This window comes from Leptonychotes weddellii, chromosome 8 (assembly GCF_054177405.1).
Source record: "Leptonychotes weddellii isolate Sample4059 chromosome 8, ASM5417740v2, whole genome shotgun sequence".
In the NCBI taxonomy this organism is placed as follows: Eukaryota; Metazoa; Chordata; class Mammalia; order Carnivora; family Phocidae; genus Leptonychotes; species Leptonychotes weddellii.
In genome coordinates, this window is record NC_138376.1 from 117,651,700 (window position 1) to 117,678,134 (window position 26,435).

The window sequence follows — 26,435 nt, forward strand, 5'->3', positions numbered from 1 at the left end:
TTTTTTTAAAGATTTTATTTATTTATTTGAGACAGAGAGAATGAGAGAGACAGAGAGCACATCAGAGGGGGGGAGGGTCAGAGGGAGAAGCAGACTCCCTGCCGAGCAGGGAGCCCGATGCGGGACTCGATCCTGGGACTCCAGGATCATGACCTGAGCTGAAGGCAGTCGCTTAACCAACTGAGCCACCCAGGCGCCCCTCATTTTGAATTTGACAAGAAGCTATTGGGAGGTTTTGTGCAGATGACTGGTGTGATCTGGCTTCCATTTAACAGGACCTGTCTAGTACGGAGGCCACTGAAATAATCAAGGCCAGCAATGATATTGACTTAGACCTAGGTGTAGGCTAGGGAGATGGGGGGAAGGGTTGGATGCTAGATTTGTGCTGAAAAGAAGGCTGACATGATTGCTGATGGACCAGACGTGGGGGATAAAAGAAAGGACTCCACATCTTCTACCTATGCAACCGGGCAGAGCAGTCATTAACTCAGATGGCAGAAAGTGTGGGTTTGTGGGGGAAGAACAGGGGTTGGTTTGGGCATGGAAGTTTGAGATGTCTACTGGTCATGCAAGAGGAGCTGTCTATAAATTGAATTTCTCTCTCTGTCTCTGTCTGTGTCTACAGTTTAGGAGAGAAATCCAGGCTAGGGATACACATTTGAGAATTGTCTGTACCTAGATAGTATCTATGGACATGGGAATGGATGGGATTATTAAAAGAGTAATGTTCATAATAATGTTTATTATAGGAAATATCCAAAGCTAGATTTTATTAAAAAAGAGGTTAATAGGTGTGCCTCGGTGGCTCAGTTGGTTAAGCATCTGACTCGGTTTTGGCTCAGGTCATGATCTTCCAGGTTGGGAGATGGAGACCTGTGTTGGGCTCCACACTCAGTGGGGAGTCTGCTTCCCATTTGCTTCTCTCCCTGTGCACGCATGTGCTCTCTCTCTCTCACACACACAAATAAATAAAAAATCTTAAATAAAATAAAATAAAGAGGTTAATGAAGTAGACTTAATACAAAGAGATAACGTAGAGATTCTGTAACTATTTATTCAGTTATTTTAGGAAAACCAAAATGCTATGACATGTTTGGAGTCAGGTCTCCACAAGCAATCTTACCATGTGGTCTAAATTTGCCCAGGTTTGGTTGAGCTCCCGCAGCGTGCTCATGACAACACCAGAGACTTCTTCGTTCTTGTTCTGAATCAAAGCAAGTCCATTCTGCTCAATTTTCTCTACCTCTTTTTCTTTTGCTCTAATCAAATCTTCTAGATCCTAAAAGATTAAAAGCAGTCATTTTAAATTGTTCCATTATGGAAGTCTGTGGTCACTGAGCCATTACAGCCTCATATTCCCCAAGTTTAAGTAAAATTTGATTACCTAAAAGTTAAAAACATGGCAACATGTAATTTTTTCAAGAAGTCAGAAGAAAAGAAATATATGTGGGAAATGGTAACATGATTTATATACTTATGTTGGAAAAGTTACATAGTCCTAGGCCATAGGATGAAATGCAATAGGATGGTATTCTCGGTATCTGAGTTTAGATACATTTCTGCTACTATTAAGCTATGCCACTTTAAGTTAGAAACTTCCACTGGGTCTGTTTCTTCAGACAGAAATCAGAATCTCCTTTAGCCTTTTTCCCTGATTCTATATGATTCTGAAAGGTTATAGGCTTTTTTTTTTTCCATGAATCAAATCCTTATTTTCTTTGGGATATGCATTTATAACGGTCAGTATGAAATCTTCAAAAAAGAAAACACAATGACGCAACATTCTGGAGATCATTCTTAACCATACATTACAATCCTAGTTTATATTTTAATGCCATTGGAAGCTTTAGAAAGCTCAGTATGGCAGGCTGAGACTGCTATCAACATTTTATGGATAAGTGGGAGATCAAGTCATACAACCTGTCTTGGATCACAGAGCTGGTGAGGCTGGGAGATGGGATTAGAGCCCAAGCCTTCTGAGCCTACTGACTCCCAGCACAGTGTTGGGAGGCGAGTCTCTAGATGTGACTTGTGGAGAGGACATAAATCCCAGGTTCAGGTGATGTGAGAAGCCATATATTAAGGCATGGGTACAGGCTTATATTCAGAAGTATATCTCCAGAACTAGAGATGTAGATATGTAGGCCTTGGAGGTTAAAGTGAAGGAAATTCCAAAATAATATATATGAAATGTCTTCTAAGCTGTTAAAAACCTGGCAAATGTAGGATAGTATTAGTCTATTCAGTTATTTGGTAATCAGCCATGAGTCAGTACTGATTTATTTTTCTCTCAATTATCATGAAGCTATTTTCTTCTTGATGTATTAATTAGAAATTCAAACACTTAGTAGCCTGAGGAAATCATTTTTGTTTTTAATATTGTGCTTTCATTTCCATTTCATAATTCTGTCAATATTTTGACAGCTTTGATAATTAACCAGAGAATGAATATAGTGATTACTAGGGTTATAGGTCCTTTATACAGTATGGAAAACATCATTAATTTTACTATTTAAGGGTTTCTCTCTCTACTTCTTTAAAAGGGTAACCATAAACAATCCTTCCCATATGTCTTTAATATGATTCTAAAAATCCAGCCATTGGAATTAAATTTATCCTATTTATTCACAGATGTTAACTTTTTTAAGGAACAATATTAAATGAATGATCCACTGCTTAAAAACACATCTCTAAAATGGCCTGCATGCTTATGTTGGCATAAGAGCAAAACCCAGGAAGGAAACAAGACTGAATTATGTATTTTGTACAAAATGAAAGTGTGTTTTCCTTTCCTTTCAATAATAATTAAAAGATGATTCTGTTACTGATCAATGAAGGAAAAAGCCAAACCTAACATTTTTTTGCTACAATAAATCATTCTTAACTTGAATTAATTCATAAATATTATTTTTTATGTTGGTTTAAATTAATAAATCACCTCTGAAAGTGTGGGAAAATATTCAAGATGTTTTAAACAAAATAAAGCTTAAATCCAGTCACCGATTTAAGTCTGCTGGCTTGAATTTCACACTTTGGTCCAGAGGAACAATTTCTCAAAAATGACAATAACTTTTTATCAAGGTTTGTGTTACTGCCAAACAGAACCTGCCATTAAGCTGTTGTGATTTTTTATGTGATGCCCCAAAATAACTGTGTGGGTTACTTTCATTCTGTTCTTTGTTAAAAAAAAAAAATGACTACATTTGAAATCACTAGTTGGGACTGTGTGTGAAGTTCTTTAAACCACATTTCAGGCTTTTCCTCCTGACACTGCCTGGTGTGACCTTCTGCAAGACTAAAATTTGGGTCTGGAAGAGAGTAAAACTTGGCCAAGCTTCCACTACATTTTCTGATAGTAAATCTCTGTTAAATAGAAGACATGGTCATGAAAAGAAACAAAATGGAAAATGGCAGAAAAAATGTACATGAAAGGGAAGACAAAAATAGTGATAAAAAATAGGAGAGAAAGTAGAAAAAAGGAAAAGTTAATGTATTATTTCAGTTTTAATAGTAAAGTTTATCACAAGGACATCACAAAGAAACACTAATCTTACTAACCCTAACACTTAAATGTTAGGTCTGACTTCTCATCCCTCAAACTAAAATTGTGAAATTCTGGATTTTTTTGCACATTTTGATATACAAAATTGACGGCCAAAATTAGAAATACTACTGGCCCTTGGAAAACTGGAAATGCAGTGAGACTAGTTGATGCATAATTTTGGTCTTTAGTCTTTTATACACCCATCTTCTGATGTGAAGCATTTTTTTTTAATTTCAAAGTATCTCTCTATATGATGGTTTTCTTTGCCACTTTTATGCACTCTGGAAATTACAATCCATTAGCTTGTCAGCCCAGCACAAGGGCATCTGCTCTTCCTTTTCTGAATGGAAAAGCTTTAACTGAGAGCTTAAATATATTTCTCTTTATATGTGTCCCCAGAAAAAAATGCTAGTTGGAAGGAAGATCATTATGAAAGGCCTTTGTTTTTGGCGTCTACAATATGAAAGCAAGATTCGGGGAAGGGAGTGTTTCTGTAGAACTATTTCACAGTTGAGTCTTCAACTGGTCTTTGGAAACACTACAGAGAACCATCACAGCTAATCTGTACATTAAAAATTATTGAATTATTTTAAAATTTTATTACAGCACTACCTGTAATAACTCACATTTCTTTTGTATGAACAAGAACACCTGAGCAAATGTTAAGTGTTCTGAAGTCACTGGAAGACATGGAGAGTGTGCTCACTCCACTTGAACCAGAGATTCTTATCACTAACAGTAGAACAAGCAGATGCTGTTGAATGCTCCCCGTGGGACGTGGGAGAAAGTACTACTGTCACTTGTGAAGCACTCTGCTCCTTAGAGCTGAAAACAGAATTCAATCAAGTCTCTAGTGCTAATTTCCCTTTGCAGGAGATACAGAGGAGAGAAGAGCAAGGTCAGTCACATCTTAAAGGAAGTCCACAGGCTAATCCTGAACCTGGGGCCAATCTACAGGTTCTGTGACAAGTTAATTGTATTAAAAAAAATATTAAAGAAGCTTAAGAGATCTGATAACAAATGTAGCATGTGGACATTGTTGTACCCTTATGTGAACAGATTAACTGAAAAAAAAAAAGACATTTTAAAGAAAATTGAGGAAACAGTATTATGAGTTTAGCATGGAATAATATTAAGGGATTATTGTTAAAATTTTTGTGGTGATAATGATGTTATGGTTATATATGAAAACGTCAATTTCTTAGAGATGTGTATTGTAGTGGGCAGGAATAAAATGACATGATGTCTGGGGTTCACTAGAAAATATTTTTTTTTTTTTTTTTCCAATGGCTTAGTCTTTAATAGCATGGCAGTTGATGGGAAAATATCACATCTGTCATTATTAGCATCTTTAATACAGCATCTTGATTATATTTCAAAATTATTATATTATTGATAGACTTGCAATGAAGTTAGATTTTTTCATAGACAGCGCTATTATGTATAAGTAATGTTCTTTACTACAAGATAATCTGGACGTCTGATTGTTTAAATGAATTTAAAAAACATATTTTTCACTAGAAAATATTTAAGAAAAGAAATAATTCAGGCAAATATGTCAAAATCTTAATAATTATTAAATCTGATGATCCATATAGAGGGGTTAGCAGCATTCTCTCTACTTACAAGTATGTCTCAAAATTCTCATAATTTCAAATTATTTTAAATAGGTGAAAGAACATAATAGTTAAAAAAAAATCTCTGTAAGCTCACATAATCTGAGAAATTCATTACCGAACAAAACTGTTTTCGGTATTTAACTCTCAACTCCCAGGGCCTGAGAATTATGCCTGCCAGCCACCTGGACAAGTTACCTGACAGTCTTTCATTGCGTTCTGAACTGAAGCCTGATCTCCAATGCGATGTTGTTGCTTTAGTCTGTTTTCCTGGGTTTCATACCAAGTTTTCAGACTTTGTACATTATTTTCATATTCTGACCAAGATTCCAATAAGCCTTCCAACAGCTGGATCTGAAAAAACGAAATGAAATGTGCAATTTTATTTTAAACTCAAGACACTATTTCCTCCAATTACTCAAGCCACTATTCCCTCTAAATTAAGAATTCTTCAAATACAGTTTATTATATATATGATTAAAAAATGAATCTTACCAAGTGTGAATCAGTGGCTAGTACTGATAAGAAAGTAAAGAAGTCAACTTAAAAGAAAGGCGAAAGAAGTTAAGAGGCATCTTTTAAAAAAGTAAAACAACACATAATAGGTGAAAAGTAGAGGATGTATAGGAGAAAATAATGAACAAGAATAAAGAATGTTTAGAGCAATGGGCTTCAGTGGTGTCCCCTGCAGAAACATTTGCATGCTGTGTGTAGCTATATTACTTGTGAAATGAGTTTTCTTTATAGAGTGTGCCTGTCCTTGGCATTTTCGTGTAAATATGGACAGCAGAGGCCACTTGGCTTACCTTCTCAGTCACTAGACCCTGCAGGATTTGCCAACTTTTATTCATGGCTCCAAGTTGCTCAGCAAAATCAGTCTTATCACTGCGTTTACTTTCCACATCCTGACTACTGATTTGTAGCACAGACTGATTCACAAAATCAACTGTCAACTGTTTACAGTTAATATCTATCTTAAAACCCTGAAAAGTGAAGGGAGAAAATAAGAAAAGAAGGTTATGCATATAAATATCTTATATTTTATCAGGAATTGGAAAGCCTCAAGTAGGCTTAAGATTAATTTTATCATTTCTATGATTTAGTCCAAATGGCACAATCTGTGCGTATTTATATAACGCATTATTATCAGAAGTGGAATATATATATGACCATCCTGAATTTATAAATTTTGGATTTATAAAAATATTGAATTTGAATTTATAAGAATTTTAAAATTTTGAATTTATTAATATGTTGAACAGAAATATAGGTATATATCTAAGGTAGAGGATGTAGAATTGGATAAATTATATAATCTCACTATAACATATTTATAAATTATAGCATTTTTTTCTTTAGAATTATATATTTTTTTTTAGTTTCAGATGTAGTGTTCAATAATTCATCAGTTGTGTATAACACCCAGTGCTCATCATATCATGTGCCCTCCTTAACGCCCATCACCCAGTTACCCCATTCCCCACCCACCTCCCCTTCAGCAACCCTCAGTTTGTTTCCTAGAGTTAAGAGTCTCTCATGGTTTGTTTTTATGATTTTTTAAATGACACAAAATCATATTCAAAATTATTCCTAATACCAGACAACTTTACTATGTCTACAACTAGGGAGGCAGTCTTCTTACCCTTGTACCCCTATCTGGTCACCATGTATGAAACACACACTCTAAAATCTGACGTGCATAATTTGAGTTTCTGAGTTCTTTTGAATAAAACAGTCCTAAATATGAAAAGTTAAAAGAAAAAAAATGTTCCATTACCTTATATTTCTGAAGGTATTCATGAATTGCCTTGTAACCTATTGAATTTTTTATATTCTCTTCATCCTTTTGAATAACATTTTCCATGAGAGAAATCCAAGTCATAACTTCAGAAATGGCATGGCGGGAAGGCAGCTTATCCATTTGGAGCTGCCCAATAAGAGAAAGAGCAAGACACAAGTGTTAAAATTCAAACTAAAATTCTGCCAACCTAAACCTAAAAATCCTACATTAATACTTAATAGTGTACAAACAGAGATAACAATTCTTAATGACATCTTTGGATCTCAACCTCATTAGAAGCTTGAAATTAAACATTAGGCAAACACTGAACAATAATAGTCATCTTATGTTCACTTGACATCCAATACTATAAACATTGTATAAACATTAACTAATTAATCAAAATACCAGTAAGAAGAAAATATTATTCTTATTTTATAGCTAGATTTATGACTTAAAAAAACTTAACTACAAAACATTCAACAGATGCATTTTATTAATTATCTTGTAAAAATTTCTGTGTATTATGACTGAAGAATGTTAAAGGAAGAAAGAAAAATACCACACTACAAACTATCATTTTCTAGATTTTTGGCACTCTAATATTTATTCCTAAGAGCATGGCCAATTTCCTTACTCTTTAACTAAAATATACTTAGAATTCTGAATCTTGCTTGATCTAGCATACATTTTTGTAGGTATTTATTACAATGACTTGGAGAAACAAAAGCAATCATTTAAAATATTTATGGACTTCTATGTGGTGCAGGAAGATACAGAGATGAATGTGAGATGTTTCCTGCCACCTAGAAATGTGTAGCTGCTGATTAGGAGGGTAAGAGACATTCAACACAGCTATCATACCTGGTAGAGTAATGAATACCAAAGAGAGATAAACATATACTGTCTGAGATCCAGGGAAAGGAGGTATATTTCTAGATAAGGGAAGTACTTACGTTTATTGAATGCCAGCTGTTCTATTGTAGGTGAGATTATAGGTCTTTTATACATATTGTGATTGAATCCTCAGAACTACTCACTTTATGAGGGAAGTGTAGTGACCCACATTTTACTCATGAGAAAACAAAGAGTTTAAACAAGGCCAGATGAATGTTCTACTACACACACACACACACACACACACACACACACACACACACACAGAGTAAAGAAGTCCTTGGAAGCTATGACATTTGTAGGTATGGCTTTGTAGACAGTTCACTTTCAGTATGAAAGAGAGAAAAGGCAAGATGTCCATGACAAAACTGATTTAAATTTGTAAGTAAAAGCAGATTAGCACTCTTTCCATTTAATACTGCTTAAATCAACTATTATGATTTAAGCCTCTGATTATTTCTATACCTGGTGGAGCTTCTCCTGTACAGTTGGAATATTTGTCAGCAGGTCAGTCCACTGGCTATCAATGTGTGACAGCTCTGAACGTAGGGCAGCTGTGTCCACTTTCTTTAATCGAAGAAGCTGATTTCCAGTGCTCAGAACAGATGATTTCAGGGAAGATTTTGCATCCACTTCTTTGGAAAACTCCTAAAAGAAGTAGCAATGTTCAAACTGGGATTAAATAGTTCAACCTTTAATTTAAGGAAAGAGAACCATTTACTACATAAGCAAATTTTCTTTACATCTTGAAGGGGAGTTATGGTAAGCACTCCAGAGGAAAACAAAAGCACACCATTGCCTTGAATGAAAGCCAACAACGTAGCCATTCCTTGAAAATTGCTTTAATGAGGCAATGTTGAAGCCTATGATTTTGCATAATTATTGACCACACATAGTTAACATTGACAAATTCTCTATAGCTTGGCTTATTAAGTATAGAAAATTAAATCAAATGCTTTAGATTCTTAGGCTCACCAGGAAAGCATTTAGATGATCACGGACCATTTCCAGTTCTTGTGGGACTGTCACAGATTGTTGAGTCCAAAATTCTAGCCTGTCTTTTGCAGATTGTAACCAGTGAATAAGTTCTGCAGATTCGCTTTGATATCTGTAATCATATTAATGAGCCTATTAAGTAAACATCCAATACATCTCTTCTGCTAACCCATGTTATTCAGCAATGCCAATTTTAAAACAAGAGACACAACAGGTTTGGGAGAATAATGTCTTGCATTCACACTCTCAATTTCCCTTCAAATTTATACTGTAAGCAGGTTTCAGCTTTCCCATTTCTAAGCTGAATGTAAATATATATATATATATTAAATGTATGTATATATACATTTGTGTATATATATATAAAATATATATATTATATATAAGCTGAATGTATATACATACACACACACACATACACACACACACAAACACACCTTTCCCCTACTCCTTCACATTGAGGCTATTTAGAAAATATTAAAGTTCTTAGAAATAAAGGTGGCATAATTGAGTCTATTTAGAAAATATTAAAAGTTCTTAGAAATAAAGGTGGCATAGAAATAGAGTATTTCATCATGTAAAAATCAACTTCCACTTTTCTTGAATACTACCTATTGCCCTTGAGAAACTTTACTTTCTCAGACATACTTTCGTTTTATCTCTCCTTCTAAGGTTTTACTTTGACCATCCAGTTACAGTCAATAGGCAAGAGAGGATCAAAGGTCCAAGATAAAGTGCATTAGGCACTTGCTACCCTGCCCACTTCTAAATACATGTTTATACAATTATATAAGAATCCAATTGGGGGGGCGTCTGGGTGGCTCAGTCACTAAGCGTCTGCCTTCGGCTCAGGTCATGATCCCAGCGTCCTGGGATCAAGCCCCGCATCGCATCAGGCTCCCTGCTCAGCGGGAAGCCTGCTTCTCCCTCTCCCACTCCCCCTGCTTGTGTTCCCTCTCTTGCTCTGTCTCTCTCTGTCAAATAAATAAATAAAATCTTAAAAAAAAAAAAAAGAATCCAATTGGGGGTTTTGTTTTTGCCTTTATTTTCCAAAATATGAAATAAGTGCCTAGAGGGATCATCTTTTTCAAGTCCCATACCCCCTAGCCTTATAAAGACTCTTTAGCACTAATCTAAAATGATATATAATAGTCATTGTATTACCTGGTCCAGTGCTTCAGTACTGTTTCCAATCTGTGAAGCTCCTTAGACACTTTGTTGGTATTATTTAACCAGTGTTCTCCAAGTTGATTTAGCTGGCTTTCTAGATCTGAGCAGCTAATGGATATGAGCAGTCGTTTCCCATCATCTAATACCTGATATAATTTGGGTTGGTATTCATTAAGGCTGGATTTCAAATGCTAAAATTGATTGGAAATACTGCGTTAAAAGTTTGGACGATGCAATTTTTCTCTTTAAGAATTATAGTTTCTCTGGTGCCCATAATGTTCCCACTCCCTGTTAGTCAGACTTCAACTATTTGCACCCAAGTAAGATGTGAAAATTTGAGATGGCCCATCCATATCTGAGTATAGATGTTCTTCTTCTTTTTTCTTTCTTTCTTTTTTTTTTTTTTGTAATAACTTCAGGTACATTTAAAACCACCAAGCTATAAGAATAGCATGACACCAGCATAATAACACCACAGAAAATGTTTGGTAGAGGTTGAATTTTCAAAGGGCTCTCTTGTTAAAAAAAAAAGAAAAAAGATCTTTCTTATGTTCTATTATAAAGCAAACACTTAAAATCTATCTGCTTTCAACAATATCAATAGCTTAAAATAAAAATAAAAATACTTAATAAAATATTTGATTGCAAGTTTGTTTAGATTCCGTTAAAACCATGGAAAAGTTTCAAAAGAAAATGTGGCAATTTTTCACACCAAGATGCCATTGGACACTGACCTGGTAGAGTGTTATCCGGTCGATGAGCCTATCCTCACTCTCCTCCACCAGCCCCACACTCGGGACGCTACTTTCCACTGCCTCCAGCTGTCTGCTGAGCTCCTGGTGGTCTTCGTCCAGATGAGACCACGTCTAGAAACACAGTATCAATCTGTGAGCTAATGAATCCTCATTCAGGAATAGCGATCCTTTTTTGTGTGCAAAATATACATTCAACAGATTCTCTTAAAGTTATGTTGGAGATGTTTGTGTTGGGGGTTTGCTCTAGGAAGCAAAAGATGGCTTTGAAGAAAGTAATCAGATGGTCACCCTGAAAAGCATTGTGAATGGGCTTTGGCATCTTCAACCAACCCGCTGTATGAACATGGGCAAGTTAAACTTCTCTGAACCTCATTTATAATATTAAAAAAACAGGGATAATAATAACTCTCTTGCCCATCATGGAATGATTGTACCCAGGGCACCTGGAACACAGTAGGCATCTGATATGCATGGTTTCATTGGTTACCACAGTGATGATGCATGTATGATTTAAGCAAAAGGGAAGAGCATGTTTACTTCGTGTAGTAAAGTGAAGTAAATATATTACATTCACAAATAAAGAAAAGCTACCACAGACATTTTAGAAATATAAATATACAGTGCAGACATTCTACTAAGGAGAAATCCCACACCAGTCACTCCTAAATTCTGATCTTTACTTTAGTTGAAACTGGAAAATCTTTTTAAAAATCATTTGAAGTCTTTTTCAATCACGTAAAGCAAGGGTCAGCAGTTTTTTAGTCTGACTGTCAAGACCCCAAATATCGTTGCCCCAACTAAAGTCGGCATGTAGGGAATCTAGCTGACTCAAGGTATGGCAGAGCCTTTAATACAAGGGGGACAAGGCAGAACACGATGCTGAGTTGGAGGGAGTTCCAAAGTTCCACGAGGTGAATGGCAAGGGTAAATACATCTTGCCTTAACGCTGTGTTCTGCAGTTGAGTTTGCTGTAGGGAAGGGATTACGTCAACAGTCTCACCTCTAGAATGTACTCCAACTCCACACCCCTCTTGTGAGCCCGTTTTAGTACAGCGGAAGCCTGAGCCATCAGTTCTGTGTGGAATTGCATTTCCTGTAGGACTGCAAAGCTGATTATCTTTCTGAAGAGTGTTTCAGTCAAGATCATATGAGATTCCAGGCCCTGAAAGTATTCCTGCAAGTTTTCAGGTAGAGAGAGGTCAGCAATTCATACATATACCACCTTACAACAAAAGCTGCTTCAGACGTGAAAGCTGAGGGAACTCAGTATACGAGCAACATCTTTCTGTCCCTGCTGACCCCCACCTCATGTAGACACTCACAGCTTCCTGTAGAGATGGGGGGTCCTCTTGACCCTCCACTCAAGTGCACCTACACATGCTGTGCTGCAGATACTCCGTCCCCCCAAACAGAGCCCTTCAGATGAGACCAGCTGCAAATTAAATCCCTGACAATCTGAGAGACTCTCACCAACTCCACCACACAGACTGGTCTTCCTCATCCCGGGACACATTAGCTCCCAGCCCCTGTCTTCGGTCTCTGCCTTTACTCTATACTTCCCAAGATGTCCTCACTCTACACATTAACAACTTTCCTTCCTCTATGTTTGGGCTTGAGCTCTACTTTTCCAAATTCCCAGAGCATTCGTTGTGCTCCAATACTCATTGCCAAGCATAGCTTGACATGTACCAATTGGTATTATACAGTTTTAAATTTCCCTTGTATTATACCTACATACAACAGAATGATAGGCCTTGGGCAGTCCTCCAAATGTGTTTTGAAATGTTACATTTTATGTGTAAAAGGACCCAGAGATGGGAGACAGGGCTTATCCCACTTCCTGTTCCCTCCACTGTGGGTAGAGCTGAAGACCTGCAAACTGATAACAGTATTTAGTGCATACTATACGCTGAAACTCTACCAACACTCTATTGACCAACTTGGTTAATCCTTATAACACCTCTATGAGATAGGGTAGTTTTATTTCCCATTTGGTGGATGAGGACACTGAACTGCCCAGTCTACAGAACATGCAATGCTCAAGGTCACTGCAGAGGTCTCCCTCAGAAAATAGTCTGGTCAATAGAAGCCAGAATCTTCATTTTTAACTGACAATTATTATATCAGAGAATCTTAAAGTTGGAAGAGAATTTGGAGATTTGGAGGTCATTTAGCCCAACACTCACCAAAAACTGATACTCCTTTTACAACCCAATCTCCCCCTAATGGCCTTGGACAGTCTTCCCATGGCCAGGAGAGTTGTCTGCTCAATGGCAGTATTCCTTTTAGAGTTCTTTACCTATTGGGCCTACGTCTCTGTTATTTATACTCATTGATCCTACCTTCCTCTCTGGAATAACTCAGGATGATATTTTATTGCTGTTGTCAAAGATTTGAAGAAAACCAGCTGTGAACTTTAAAGCAATGTTTTCAAAGCCAAATGATAGGGCTTTAATAAATCACAAAGTTTTGGACAAAAATCTCTGGGAAAAATAGCAAGAAGTACAATTCCAAAAAAAAAAAAATTCGCCTTTATAAGCCACCACAGAACTACATAATGGTAGAATGTTAACTATCTATAATCCAGTAGGATTTTCCAAGTTTCCATGTATGACATTCCTACAGTCTGAGAATTTAGATTTCTGGACTGCCAAAACTATTCTTTCTGTAGTCATTCCAAAAATGCAAGAGTTATTTGTGTGTACACATTAAACAGGTGTTCCTTTACTAAGGAGTAGTGTCTAACTTGAGCTTGGCTATGGCACATGCTGATAGGGCAGTCTCAGGCCTACCAAGTTTGATAATGTAGTAAAAGGACTCACTGTCCCCAGGAACAAACTCTTGAGGCCCACAGCAACCAGAGGAGTGTAGGCCAGAAGAGCTGAGCGGTGCACGTAAGAGATAGATACCCAATCCCACAGCTGAGTAGGTAGCTCTGCTTTCCCAGGGCACAGTGAGGAGCATTTGGCCAGGACAAGGGAAGGCAGAGAGAATACTTAGGGATACATGAATAAATGGGCATAAAAGACACAAGGACAAATCAAAAGAGAGTTAAGAAGGAAACTGGGCACTTTGAAAAAAGTCAAGTTTCCCATTGGTTGCAGTAAAAGAAGGGGAAAAGCCTGGCTAATACTAATGAGGAAGTGATAATTAAAATTATTGGGAATGATGGTATTTTTTTTTTTAATTAAGTAAGCTCCATGCGCAGCATGGAGCCCAACACAGGGCTTGAACTCATGACTCTGAGATCAAGAACTGAGCCAAGATCAAGAGTCGGACACTTAACTGACTGAGCCACCCAGGTGCCTCTGTATTCTTTTTTAACTCACAAAATTATAGGAACGTATCCTCTGTAATTTTTCTGTGCTATTTAATGTCCATGGGTTTGAATATACATTTGTTGACCATTTTAAAGAGTAATTTATTTAAGGAGGAATTCATAAAAGATTAATAATAGGTTTTACTAGGTAGATAAATATCAGTGAGTGAGAATATGCTTTCGCAACTACATTCTCTCTCTCTCTCTCTCACTCTCTTTACCTTATGTTTGTCAAGTAGTTGTTGAATGTCCTCTTTGGAGGACACGATGATTTTCTGGTCGCCTGCCATCTTGTCCTGTCCAGTCTCTAGCAGGTCAGCCAGATCGTGTAGGGCCCTTTCATACTGACCCTTGAGTGCAAGATTCTGGTTCAGCCCACTCCGCCGGGAGCCAATGGTCATCATCAGTTCATCATACATGTCCTACAAAACAGAGATGGTGATACTCACTCTCAATTCATGTGTTGACTCTTCTCTGAAAAGCAAACTACCTACCAAGTCCATGACCCAACCAAGAACACTCCTTCAGGTATCTGACCGGTGGTGATACTCTCTATGCAGAGCACTGCCTGTCTTTCTCATGAGTCGCTTTGAAAACTTCCTTCAAAAAAAGATAAGCTAAATATTTACAGATTCCAAAGGATATGCAAAAATATTGGCTAGAGATGACGTGAGGTAGGTTTGACACCTCTCTTCTCAGGGTATCAATAGTTTATGGTAGGATGTGGGGTTAAAATGTTGAAAAGTTTTCATGTGGCTGAGGGAAGTGTAAGTATAAATTCTAATTTTCTAATGTAATTCTAATTTTTATAATGTTCTTAACATTTATATAATTTTAGAGTAATTGAATAAAGTATCTTTCACATTTTATCTGCTAAATAATGATCAGATTTTGGACTATTCCCTAAATAAAGACCTAGAGAAACAGAGGAGTTTAATGTGAGTGGAATGCTTTAAGACTTAAAAAGGCAATGTTTTTGCCAAATGTGGTGGAGTAAATAAATAACTATTTAAACTGGAAAGACATTTTAGGAGATGATGATACACCAAACACAAAATTTATTTAAACCATATGGACCTGATTAATGTATCATATTAAGGTTGAGCGAGCCAAAATGGCTCAATCTGGAAAAGTTCAACTTTAATGCCCATTTACAACTATGATGTTTGACTCTTCCACCTGACATTTAAGCACTGTTGGAAAACTGTCTAAGTGCAAACTGGGGGCATTGGGCTCATGACATTGTGAAATGTTAGATAATGGAATGAGACAGTTAAAATAAAAATGTTCTTTTTAAAATAAGAGCTATTTTATTTTCTCAAAAGGAAGAACTTGTGACCCCGTGCTGGAGTTATGCTATTAATCCCTCAATGGTTCTCTGTAATGCAGAGAAAACTTAATGTGTGTGTCAATGTACACAATTCTTTATTAATGTAACTTAACGGTGTTGCTTATCAACTGCTAAATTTTGCTGGTCTAATATCCCAGCTCCTTCCTACCACCCCCATATTGGATTTTTGCCCAGCAGCCTGATCTAAGAAAGCAAATTAACCCCAAATTATTTCCTCCTCCTGAAGGATGCTGGGAAATCTGTTTAGATTTCACCTACCTTCTAGTTTATTTTTTTCTGTTGGCCTGGTATTGAAACTGTCTCTCTTCCATTCAGACATGTATGAAAGATTAACTATAGTTTTGAACACTGGAGAAAAATACTTTCTAAAAAGTATTAGCTTGAGCATTTTTTCTTTAAAATAGTTTTTTGAGGTACACTACAATGCAGGGTAGATAGCCATCTTTTAACTTCTCTAGGGAGGAGTGATAATTATTATATTTTCTAGAGTAGAAAATAACATGCCTCAACTAAAGGCATATATACCACAATGCCTAACCACTGGAATAATAATAAAGTAAATGTCAGAAAAAAAAATCTTAGATGTTTGAGAATACAATTTATTTTATCACATTAAAGCTGGTAAAAGTTTCAGAAAATTTTCTAGGTGTTGCTTGGGTTAAAGATTAGGACCTAAATGGCATGAACTGTATAGAGAAAAACCAAGAAAATAGAGAAAATAATTTTTTATTGACTTCTAGTTAGGATGTATCATTGAAGCTAAATGCTGCTGGTAGAAAACCATACCTGAAGTTTGGACAGTTCCTGCATGGAAGGCTGCTCAATCTGCAACTTGTCCCCACGCTTTTTTAATTCAATTATTCCTGCATCCAATTCCTTTAGCCCATCTTCAGCCTCTTGTATTGCCTATGTAAGATTTACGGTATTTTATTAAAACTCCCATAAACAATTTCCCACCCAGAATGTGATTATTGTGTCTATTTGGTCTTCTCTCCACATTAAACATTTTCAATACCTACAAAAGGAGTCATTTTAATACAGCATAAAAACCATGACCATCTAGTATATAGAAAAGAGAAGGAGGCCCTTTATTATACCACAGTCAGCTACCTCACAGGTAAGGAAGTAGGAGGGACTTCACGTGGAGGGTTGAGAGAACAATGGCTTCCTTAACCAAATATGGGAATTCATAAATAGCAACACTTGAAAAAGAAGCATGACTTAGGACATGGTTAGAAAAGGTATTGACCTAAGATTTTCTAGGGGAACATGTTCTGGTTTCCTGAGCTGCATTTCAAGCATCCTTGGAGAGAGATTCAGTGAGACAAGAGGCAAATATGTCACAGCATGGTCAGAGAAAGCTCACGCTTTGTTGAGTAGAAAAGCAAGCGATCAACAACTATTAAAGGGGCTGCTGGCCCTAAGTCTCATCTTCCCCGTGTGAGTTCTGTAGAAGTAGAACAAGCTCTCACCCTGGCCTTCAAGGAGGCTAAAGTCTGGTTAGGAAGCCAGAGTAAACAGAGCAAAACAGAACAAGGGTGAATCCAATCAGGTTCTCAACTTGATGCAATCCATCCCCATTAGAGGAGACTGGAGAAGAGAGACAGCAGTGGATTCTGGAGTAGTCTAAGTAGACTTTTGGAAGAAACACAACCTCAGTTGCCCTGAAGGATGAAAAGAACATGGGCTCCAGATGGCGGATGAAACACATGTGTCTTATTTTCTCCTTCCTGAATCACCGCTACAACCACAGGAAATATTCTGTTTGCTTGTTTTTTGGTGCCCCCCCACCCATAAATCTATAAGGACAAAGAAACAGGAAAGAAGGCAATACCAACACGATTTTGAAAGCTGGAATTCAGAAGGATACGGAATAACTGACTTAAGAAATCTGAGAAAGCTGAATCCTATGCTCACAGGAGATCTGTATCACCAAACTTACAGCAACAGGAGTCTCTGGCTTTCTGGGTGAGTGGGATGGGGCTCCAAATAAGGACAGTTGGTAAAAAGCGGCTTAAAGAGCAGTGAAATTTCCAGAGCCTCTTTACCACTCCATGTTGCCCTTTTCCTTCTCTAGGAAAGATGGGGAGTTTATTTTCTAGAGAAGGTAAAACAGATAGTCTCTGGACTGACGGGCACCAGAAATAGTTGCATGTTTGAGTACTTTACTAGAAACAGGGGATATGTGACTGAATGCCCACAGAATGCTAAATGGGGAACCCCCACATCTTCTAAGGTATTGCAGCCTGACCTCTAGTCTCCAGAAGGAGAGGAGAGAAAATGTAGAAAGACCAATAGAAAAATCTAAAAACTGGACACAAGGATTCTCCAACAAATAGCCCACACAGCCCATCACTCAGTAAATCTCAAAATCATCAAGTCCATCCATACACAAAGTTCCCACTCAGCTGTTTAGTTCTCCGTCCTAAATGTGAACAGACAACAAAAGAATTTCCATAATCTCAGAAAAGCCACTAACACGAAAGATGGAGACTGAAACAAACAACTAAAAGCAGGCTGAAGAGAAACAGACTATATGAGAAAAATAAAACTGGCCAAAAAATCATTAACACATCCAGGGAGATTAAAAAGAACAGAATACTACAAAAAAAGGATCATTCAGAGACCCAAAATGAGCTCAGGGAAAATGAAACACATGAGAGCAGAAATACAAAACTCAGTAGGAAAGTGGAGAGTTGAAATCAAGGAAGTCTTCCAAAAAATAAAGCAGACTGTCTCTTAATAAAAGAATTAGAAGACTGGACCAGAATATCCAACATCTGCCTAAAAAGAGTTCCAAAAAGAGAGAGAGATAAAATGGAGGAATGAAAAATTTTAAATCATTAGACAATTTTTCAAAATGGAAAGAGAGCTGCCAAATCAAAAAAACAGCCTACTGAACTTCCAGCCCAGTGGATAAAACTGACCCTTCCCCAGGTGTGTCACTGTGAAATTTCAGACCACTGGGACATCTGTGGGAATTAGAATGATTTTAGATTCCTCAAGCCAACACCAGAAGCTAGAAAACAACGAAGTGCCTCAAAACTCTATAGAAAACTGATTTTCAGCCAAGAATTTTATAGTGAGCCAAGTTATCAATAAAATGTGAACACAGTATAAGAACTTTTTAAGATGGGCAAAATATTAAAAAATATATCTAGCATGCATCCTTTCTTAGTAAGGATATGTACTAACAAAACAAGGAAGCAATATAATAAAGACAGACTTGAGACTCAGAAAAGAGAAGACCCAACAGAGAGAGAAGTGATGAAAATTCTCAGAATAGTGGTGAAGGAAGATCCCTGGAAGTCAGCTGTGCACCAGGCTTGTGGGGACAAGTCTATTCTAGATCAGAATGACATCGCTCAAAAGATGAATATATTGAGAGGTATCATCCTCGTGCCTCCTGCTATTATTACCTTTTTAACCCAAGGAGGGTAAGGTTGGAATTAGCACTTTTTTTTTTTTTTTGGTGCTTTCCATTTATACAAAGAAATAGTCTATTTTTATCTGTGGGATTCACTTTAGTGATACTGGTCAATAATTAGTAAAAATGTTACTTGTGATCATACACATCCTATATGTCACATTAGAAATTCAAGGCAAACCATCACTATAGCTGCTGAAATCTCTTTTGGAATCAGGTATGTTAAAAGCCAAAAATAAAAAAGTAAAAATAAAGAAAAATTCCTTTCAAGTAGAAGATACGACATAGAAGACAGCTTTTTAATTTGGGGGAAATGAGGGATTGGTTTTAAAAAGCAGATGAAATTATGGTCAAGAAAAATAAACACATATAAGTTTGCAGATTATTCTAGGTGATCTCATAGATGGATGGATAGACAGATAGATCTAGATTTCTATCTGGAGAAATATTTCAGGGGATTTCTATCACAGGTGATTTTCTAGTCTACTCATAGAACCCTTAGAGGTCTACTAAAATTAGGTTAGGAAATCCTATTTAAACACATACTTTTCATAATTACTTAGCTTGAGCAACAGGAGATATTATGTGTAACATTCTTCTCATTTCTTCTTTCCTGTTTTCAGTGACATCACTTGAGGTAGAATTCTCATTCCTTCTCCTCAGTGCAGCTACGTGAAGCCTCCTACTTCCTGACCTGGCACGGTCATGTCCACTATCTGGAAAGAGGGCCTGGCACTGATACTCATTCTCACCTTCAAACCTCCCCAGTGACTCTGCACGGCCAGTGGTCTCCAAGGTGAGTGCAAGGACCCGAGTATATGAGATGATTTGTGAGGATGAAACACTACATCTTTCCTTTATGTTCAACCAAATTCTTCTGAATTTTCATTTGTGTATATGCTTTATAACACAGCACGTGTTTATGATTCACATACTTGTGGTGTGTGCTTATTTTTAAACTAATGAGGTATGCCATCAATAAAGTTTAGAGACCACTGGTTTGTAAAATAAAGTCCAAATTTTTCTGACATTCAAAAGGGCCTACAAGTTGCCTCAAATGTACTCATCCAAACTTACTTCCCCTCCATTGTTTTCATTCATCATAAATTCAGCATTTAGCTGAATAAGGATAACCTGCTTTTCTAAGATATATTTGTAGATGTATTTCCTGTATTATCTAAGGATAACTTGCTTTTCTCCGGAAGTGCTCTGAACTGTCTGCCATTTATGCCTTTGTTCATGTCGTCCTCTTGACTTGGATATCTTTCTTCCCAGTCTCTGTGTGTCCAAACTTCTCAGTCCGGTTCCAATTTTCCTTTACAAAATTTCCCCGGATCCTACCTCTGCTGGAGGCAGTCGGCCCCTCTTCTGAACGTCCATAGTGCTTTATCTGTATTGCCCAGGACAGTCTGACTGTCCTATGTCACTGAGGCTCCTGTCTAACCTCAGTGTTAGGTGGCAAACTTCTTCAGGTCATCATCTGCCACTGACACCGTTACCTATCTCCTATTTCCTAGTTCCGTACAGTAGGAAGTGACAGATTCCATGTCACCTGGCCCATCACTCACACCTGGCACTTAAAGACAAAATGTATGACAAGCAAAAATGCTACATAGTAAGCCATTAATCTTCTATAGAATATATGAAATCTCCTACCAAATCAGATCTACTCTATGTATGCCTTTGCTCTTCTGGAAAAAGGTGGCCATAAATACCTCCATTTGCTCTGCCACAGGCTGTTCAAATGCATTTGCCAGCTTCTGCAGAATGATGTATTTGTTGTCAGCCAGTGATGTACACAGCACCCTCAGATCATTCTAAAGAGGAAAGCAATAGGATGACTTAATACATGTAACAGGGAATTCAAAATGGTTGTAAATATAACACACATTCTTAGAAATAATACATTGGTGTAGGAATTTAATGTCCAGAAGAAACAATATTGTCCTGGGGGAAGGAGAAAGGAAGTGGTGACAATTTAAGTGTTAAAATAGACTTTTGAAGAATTTGTTACACAAAGCATTTCCAACACAATACAAATGGTTACGAAGCATACAAATAAAAAGCAAATACTAGTCACCCTAATCTTCTGGATATATTTGAAATACATGTGCACATTTAAACACTGCAGTGGAAATATTACACTAATGACTTCTAATTAGTGGAACAACCTATAGCTGCTACCCTTATTTGGGGAAAAATATGATTCTTTTATTTTATTTCAAGTTATTTTATATTTTTTACTTTACAGATAAGTCCAAACTTTATTTAAAACTACATCTTAAATTTAATGAAAACATGTGATTCTTAAGAAGAATATAATTCCTTTTTTCCTCTCTCCCCTCATTCCCTCTCTCTCACACTTCTTTTTCTCCTATTTTCAGAGAATTTGCCCAAGCTTATAAAAAGCCACGCAGAAGTGTAGAAAATAAATTTTATCCATGATGACGAAAGACATATGAAGAGACAACACAAAAAGACCTTAGCAAAACCTTTGTTCAGAAAGATTACTCACTTAAAAGTCCAAATATATTTATATTAAGTTATATTCATCCAAAAAGAAGTCAACTATCAGAACTTTGATCCTCAGTTCTACAGGAAATAATTAACTGGAGCAAAATTTGAATGATATAATTCCTAGTTTTTCCTTCTAAAATGTCAGCAAACATATATGATGGGCTGGTTGTTCAGCAGAGGCTGAAGTTTGACTCATCACATCCTCTTTGTTAGGGGCTGATGATATATATACAAGGACACTTCTTCAAGATGCAAAAATCTGTCTACAAGGAGAAGAATAATCACACCAAGGAATAAAAAAACATCTTCAGGATGTGTGCCAGCCTTATAACACAAAATGCAAGGCTAGAAAACAAAACAGTGAGTAGATTATGCAGTAAAATAAAAAAAAGGAAAAAGAAAAAAAATTGCACATGAACATTAGAGAAAAGCATACGATCCAAAGAGGCAATAACTGTCACTAACCAAAATCCAAACCAGTCTGCAAGCCTCGTTGTGGATTCACTAGGAAATTGTTCTAACAGTCCTGGAAAAACGATGCCAGAAGCAAGGTTTTTGCTTATGAATTATAGCAATGTTTGTATTTTTCAACTGTGCTCAGAGTGAGGCCACGTGGGCCATTAGAACGATGACATATTTGTTTGAATGCCTAGAAAAAGATGTTTCCCATTCATTTGAACAGATTCAAAAGAAAAAGTCTCTATTAGAGACATATATTTAGAACAACATTAATTCAGTTATTCTAAATGAGTAGATAAGTCTAAATAATACATCATGGGTTAGAAATGAAGATTATGGGGACGCCTGGCTGGCTCAGTTGGAAAAGCATGTGACTCCTGATCTCAGGGTCATGAGTTTGAGCCCCACGTTGGGTATAGAGATTACTTAAATAAACTAAAAAAAGAAAGAAAGAAAAAAGAAATGAAGATTACAGATATATTTCCTGTTCATCATCTTTATATTTTTAATAACATTTTCTTTCTTAATTATCTTCTACTCAAGGTAATAGGAAATAGAGTTCACATTTCTGGAGGCCTCACTAATTATTGGAAGGATCCAGCCAAGAAGACACTAAAGCCAGGAATACGACTGATTTAAAAATTAGTAAGAGACCTTAAGAGGTGTTATTAACCATATGGAAGTTGGTACTTTTTTAAAACTTTTAAACGATTTTATCTATTTATTTGAGAGACAGAATAAGAGAGAGGACACTCATGTGCGCAAGCACGAATGGGGGAGGGGCAGAGGGAGAGGGACAAGCAGATTCCCCACTGAGCAGTGAGCCTGAAGTGGGTCTTGATTCCAGGATCCTGAGATAATGACGGGAGCTGAAGTCAGACATTTAACGGACTGAGCCACCCAGGCACCCCATGAATATTGGTATTTTCTTAAAAACAAAAATCCAAAGGCTATAACTGTTTTTTGTTACTACACATGTGACACAGCAGGATAATTAAGGCGTCTCTATATTACACACATATCAGAAATTGCAAGTTTTATCGTAGGGTCACTGGCATTGCTTATAGGACATAACGAGGCAGGATTCTTGCTTCCTGAGAAACAGGTACATAAAAGGTTTCAAGTTTTCAAATCATCTGTGCTGGCTCACTCATTTCATAAAGAATTCTTTCATTTTTTTCAGTTTTTAAAGAACTTAAAATACTCAATTATAAAAATGTCCAGTAAATGTATTTGGGGTTAAGTCTATAGGTAAAAGCCTTTTTAATAGAATAATCGACGATTAACTTGTGATTCCATGGAGATAATATACACTTACATAACATCAACACGTTCTTCCACATTGTCCATTGGGTATAGGGTAATGTTAACAGTCTGGCAAAAGCTAATACTCAAAAGTTAAATGGAAAACAAAGGCATGCCATCCCATTAACTACTGAGCACTGAGAGCATACCATTTGGTGCAAAGTAAAATAAAATGGTTTGTGACTTGACCTTCAATTATATGAACACTGGAACTATTTCTTTCAATTAAATTGGAACACAAACATTTTGAAATGTCAGTTGTTGTTCGTGAGCTGGCCAACAAGTAGAAACTTGTTGGCAGAAGAAAAATAGAGAAGATGATTTAAAGAGAATTTCATGATTGTATGTTCTTCTCTTGGCCTCTACAGAAAATCAGTTCCAGAGTCTTCATGCTTAGTTCATATTTTACTCTGACTGGCTATAATTACTAATAAAAATTTTGAAGTACCAAGACACTAGCATGGTAAATGCAACGTGTAAAGGGAAACAGGTTTGCAAGTGATACACACATTTGTACTTTTAACCCCCCTCATTCATGGCTGATAGACCGACCAGAATGCTGTTAAAACTCAGTGCATTATTTTATGCAGGGTGCATTTTAGAGTAATGAAAGAAGTTTCCATAAATTGCACAACAGTTTTGCTGATTTTAGACAGATACTGTATCTATGGACATGCAATCAGATCTTGCATCCAAAACAATATACCCAAATAAGCAGCCCCAGTTTTTCTGATTCCAAGTGAAATGTGCTTTCCTCTCTATGAACTATACAACATAACCTACACAAATGCAAATATCTGGTCCAGGTCATTCCTTGAAGCCATAGTCTTGCATACCCAAATGTCTACTGTGACTATTCACCTGAGTATCTTAATTCTACAGCATATCTTTGTCCAGCCAGTGACTCAGCCATGCCCATTGGTCAATGGCACTGCTCTGCACCAGTCCTGTCAGCCTGAGTCCCTGGACTTCCTCAGCAGTGCCTTTTCTCTCATTCCCCATATCTACACCACACCCAAATGTGCTCCTGTTGATTCTGCTTTCAAAATACATCTTGAAGAGGTCTACTATTCTCCATCTCCCCTGTTAGCACCCTAATGGTATAAAATATAAAAATATTCTTTGAGTCAAATCCTGGCTCTAGTTCTTGATGGTTGAATAATCTTAGAGGAGTAATTTAACCTTTATATTGGTTTCAGATTCTATATGTGTTATAATGAATACTTCTATTAATAGTAACAACAATAACAAAACTTACTGAGTACTTACTATGTTTCAGACACTGTTCAAACTATTTTACACATTTTAACTAATTTTATCCTCACAAAACCCCAGGAGACCATAGGATGGGTGTTACTTAATGGTTGAGGACACTAAGCCTTAGAGAAGCAGCTAAGAGTATATAGCAGTAGGGGACAAAGCCAGAATTTGAACCCAGGAGGGTTGGTTTTAGAGACTGCTCTTAATTTTTGCTCTTCCGACTTTGCAAAATGAGTATCAGAGGTATGTCGTGAAGATTAAAGACAATAATATAGGTGAAAATCCTTTGTGAATAAAAAAATGATACACAAATTGTTCTCATAATTTTACTTTGTAGTTTTAAGAGTACAAATTACTGAAAAGCAATGATGATTTCTCCCTCTAGATGAATACCTAGAAAATTCCATGTTTCTTGGCTGATGCTACATTTGACATTTTAACAGTATTTTTTACAAATCAAAATTTTATATCAAACTCTTGGCCCTAATTACATCTATTTTATAAATCTTATATGCTTGTTAAAAATAAAAATCAATTAGGAGTTCCTGGATGACTCAGTTGGTTAAGTGTCTGACTCTTGATTTCAGCTCAGGTCATGATCTCAGGTTATGAGATTGAGACCCCCATCAGGCTCTGTGCTGGGCATGGAGCCTGCTTAAGATTCTCTCTCTCCCTCCCCCTCTGCCCCTCCCCCCATCTCTCTCTCTCTCCTCTCTCTAAATCAAATAAATAAATAAATAAATAAATCTCAATTAAACCTTAAGTATTCCCAAAAGATGCTTTTTACTAGGAATGGAAATCAACTCAAAGTTTATCAGTGGCTTTTGCATTTGATGAAGTTTATAGTCAAAGGAAAAGTTTCATAAGCAGACAATTATTCAGCTGGCAACAGAACTCTAGTCTAGGGCTTAAACGCAATAAATCCGAGGAGTTAAGATTGAGAAGTAATGCCGTAAATTTTTTTAAAAGATTTTATTTATTTATTTTATTTTTTTATTTACTTATAGAGAGAGAGTGAATGGGGGGGGCAGGGGGAGAGAGAGAATCCCAAGTAGACTCTGTGCTGAGTATGGAGCCTGAAGTGGGGCTCGATCTCATGACCCTGAGATCATGACCTGAGCCGAAATCAAGAGCCAGACGCTTAACCAATTGAGCCACCCAGGCACCCCAATCATGTACATTTTTAATGCAGGCAGAAGTAGGCCATAGTTACTTTCAGTGGCCTCTGGGCATTGGAGTCTAGGATTCTGTACTGTGGCACTTCCTGCATATTTCTTTGGTCATATGTTTTAAATTCCAATTGTCAATTGAAAATTATAATTATAGTCATATGATTTATTGGTTGAATTTAAAGTTCTATTCAGCCCTTTGTTTGCTTGGTTGGTTTTCTCAACCCTCCATTTCTAGACCATAAACCTCTTAGTTTCCTCATCCTAGGGTTCTATTCCCTTCTTTTTCTGTAGTGTTCTTGCTCTTCATTGTACATTTGAAAAAAAAAATAGGTCTATGTCATACCTCAATCAGACATCCTGCTTATTACTGAATATAGCTAGAGAATGGTCAACCATCTCTTAATGATGTCTTACCTGGAAATTTAGTATTTGCTGAAGTCTTTCCTTCATCTGATGACAGCGTTGATTTACTACTGAGTCTAGCAAGGACAACCTGCCCAAAAGACAACCCAAAGTGTCTTCAATGACATCTCGGTTATCACCATTCTCTGGAAATGCTTGGGAAAATAAGTTCCTGTTCTTATCCATTTCTTCAGACATTTCCTTAATATCTTTGGCAAGAGTCTAGGGTTGATAAAAGGGAAAGCACATTTCAATGCTTAGATCTTTGAATCTATATACACATCAAGTCATTTCCTCAGAGAAAGTCCACCATATCTCTCTTCGTATTCAGTGTTAACTATATCTAAGGCAAGTTGACCCACTTCCACTTCTATAAATATTAGGCAAGTTGCTGCTGGAGAGATTTTTCTCAGACATTTTACATCATTAGCTAATTATAATATGTATCTGGTGAAAGGTAAGATT

General features: G+C 36.8%; 1 protein-coding gene across 2 annotated transcripts in view; it reads right to left on the bottom strand.

Annotated features, from left to right (window-relative positions):
• SYNE1 (spectrin repeat containing nuclear envelope protein 1) overlaps positions 1–26,435 on the bottom strand; it is a 429,147-nt gene that overhangs the window by 90,294 nt on the left and 312,418 nt on the right. For both annotated transcript variants that reach the window (XM_081829165.1, XM_081829163.1), the window contains 13 exons: positions 25,983–26,192; positions 20,571–20,672; positions 16,215–16,334; positions 14,299–14,499; positions 11,759–11,932; positions 10,738–10,869; positions 9,998–10,194; positions 8,813–8,945; positions 8,303–8,485; positions 6,938–7,087; positions 5,967–6,143; positions 5,359–5,514; positions 1,124–1,279 (listed from right to left, as the gene is read on the bottom strand). In XM_081829165.1, coding sequence (XP_081685291.1) covers positions 1,124–1,279; positions 5,359–5,514; positions 5,967–6,143; positions 6,938–7,087; positions 8,303–8,485; positions 8,813–8,945; positions 9,998–10,194; positions 10,738–10,869; positions 11,759–11,932; positions 14,299–14,499; positions 16,215–16,334; positions 20,571–20,672; positions 25,983–26,192 — 2,091 coding nt within the window. The remainder of the gene's footprint in view (positions 1–1,123; positions 1,280–5,358; positions 5,515–5,966; positions 6,144–6,937; positions 7,088–8,302; positions 8,486–8,812; positions 8,946–9,997; positions 10,195–10,737; positions 10,870–11,758; positions 11,933–14,298; positions 14,500–16,214; positions 16,335–20,570; positions 20,673–25,982; positions 26,193–26,435) is intronic.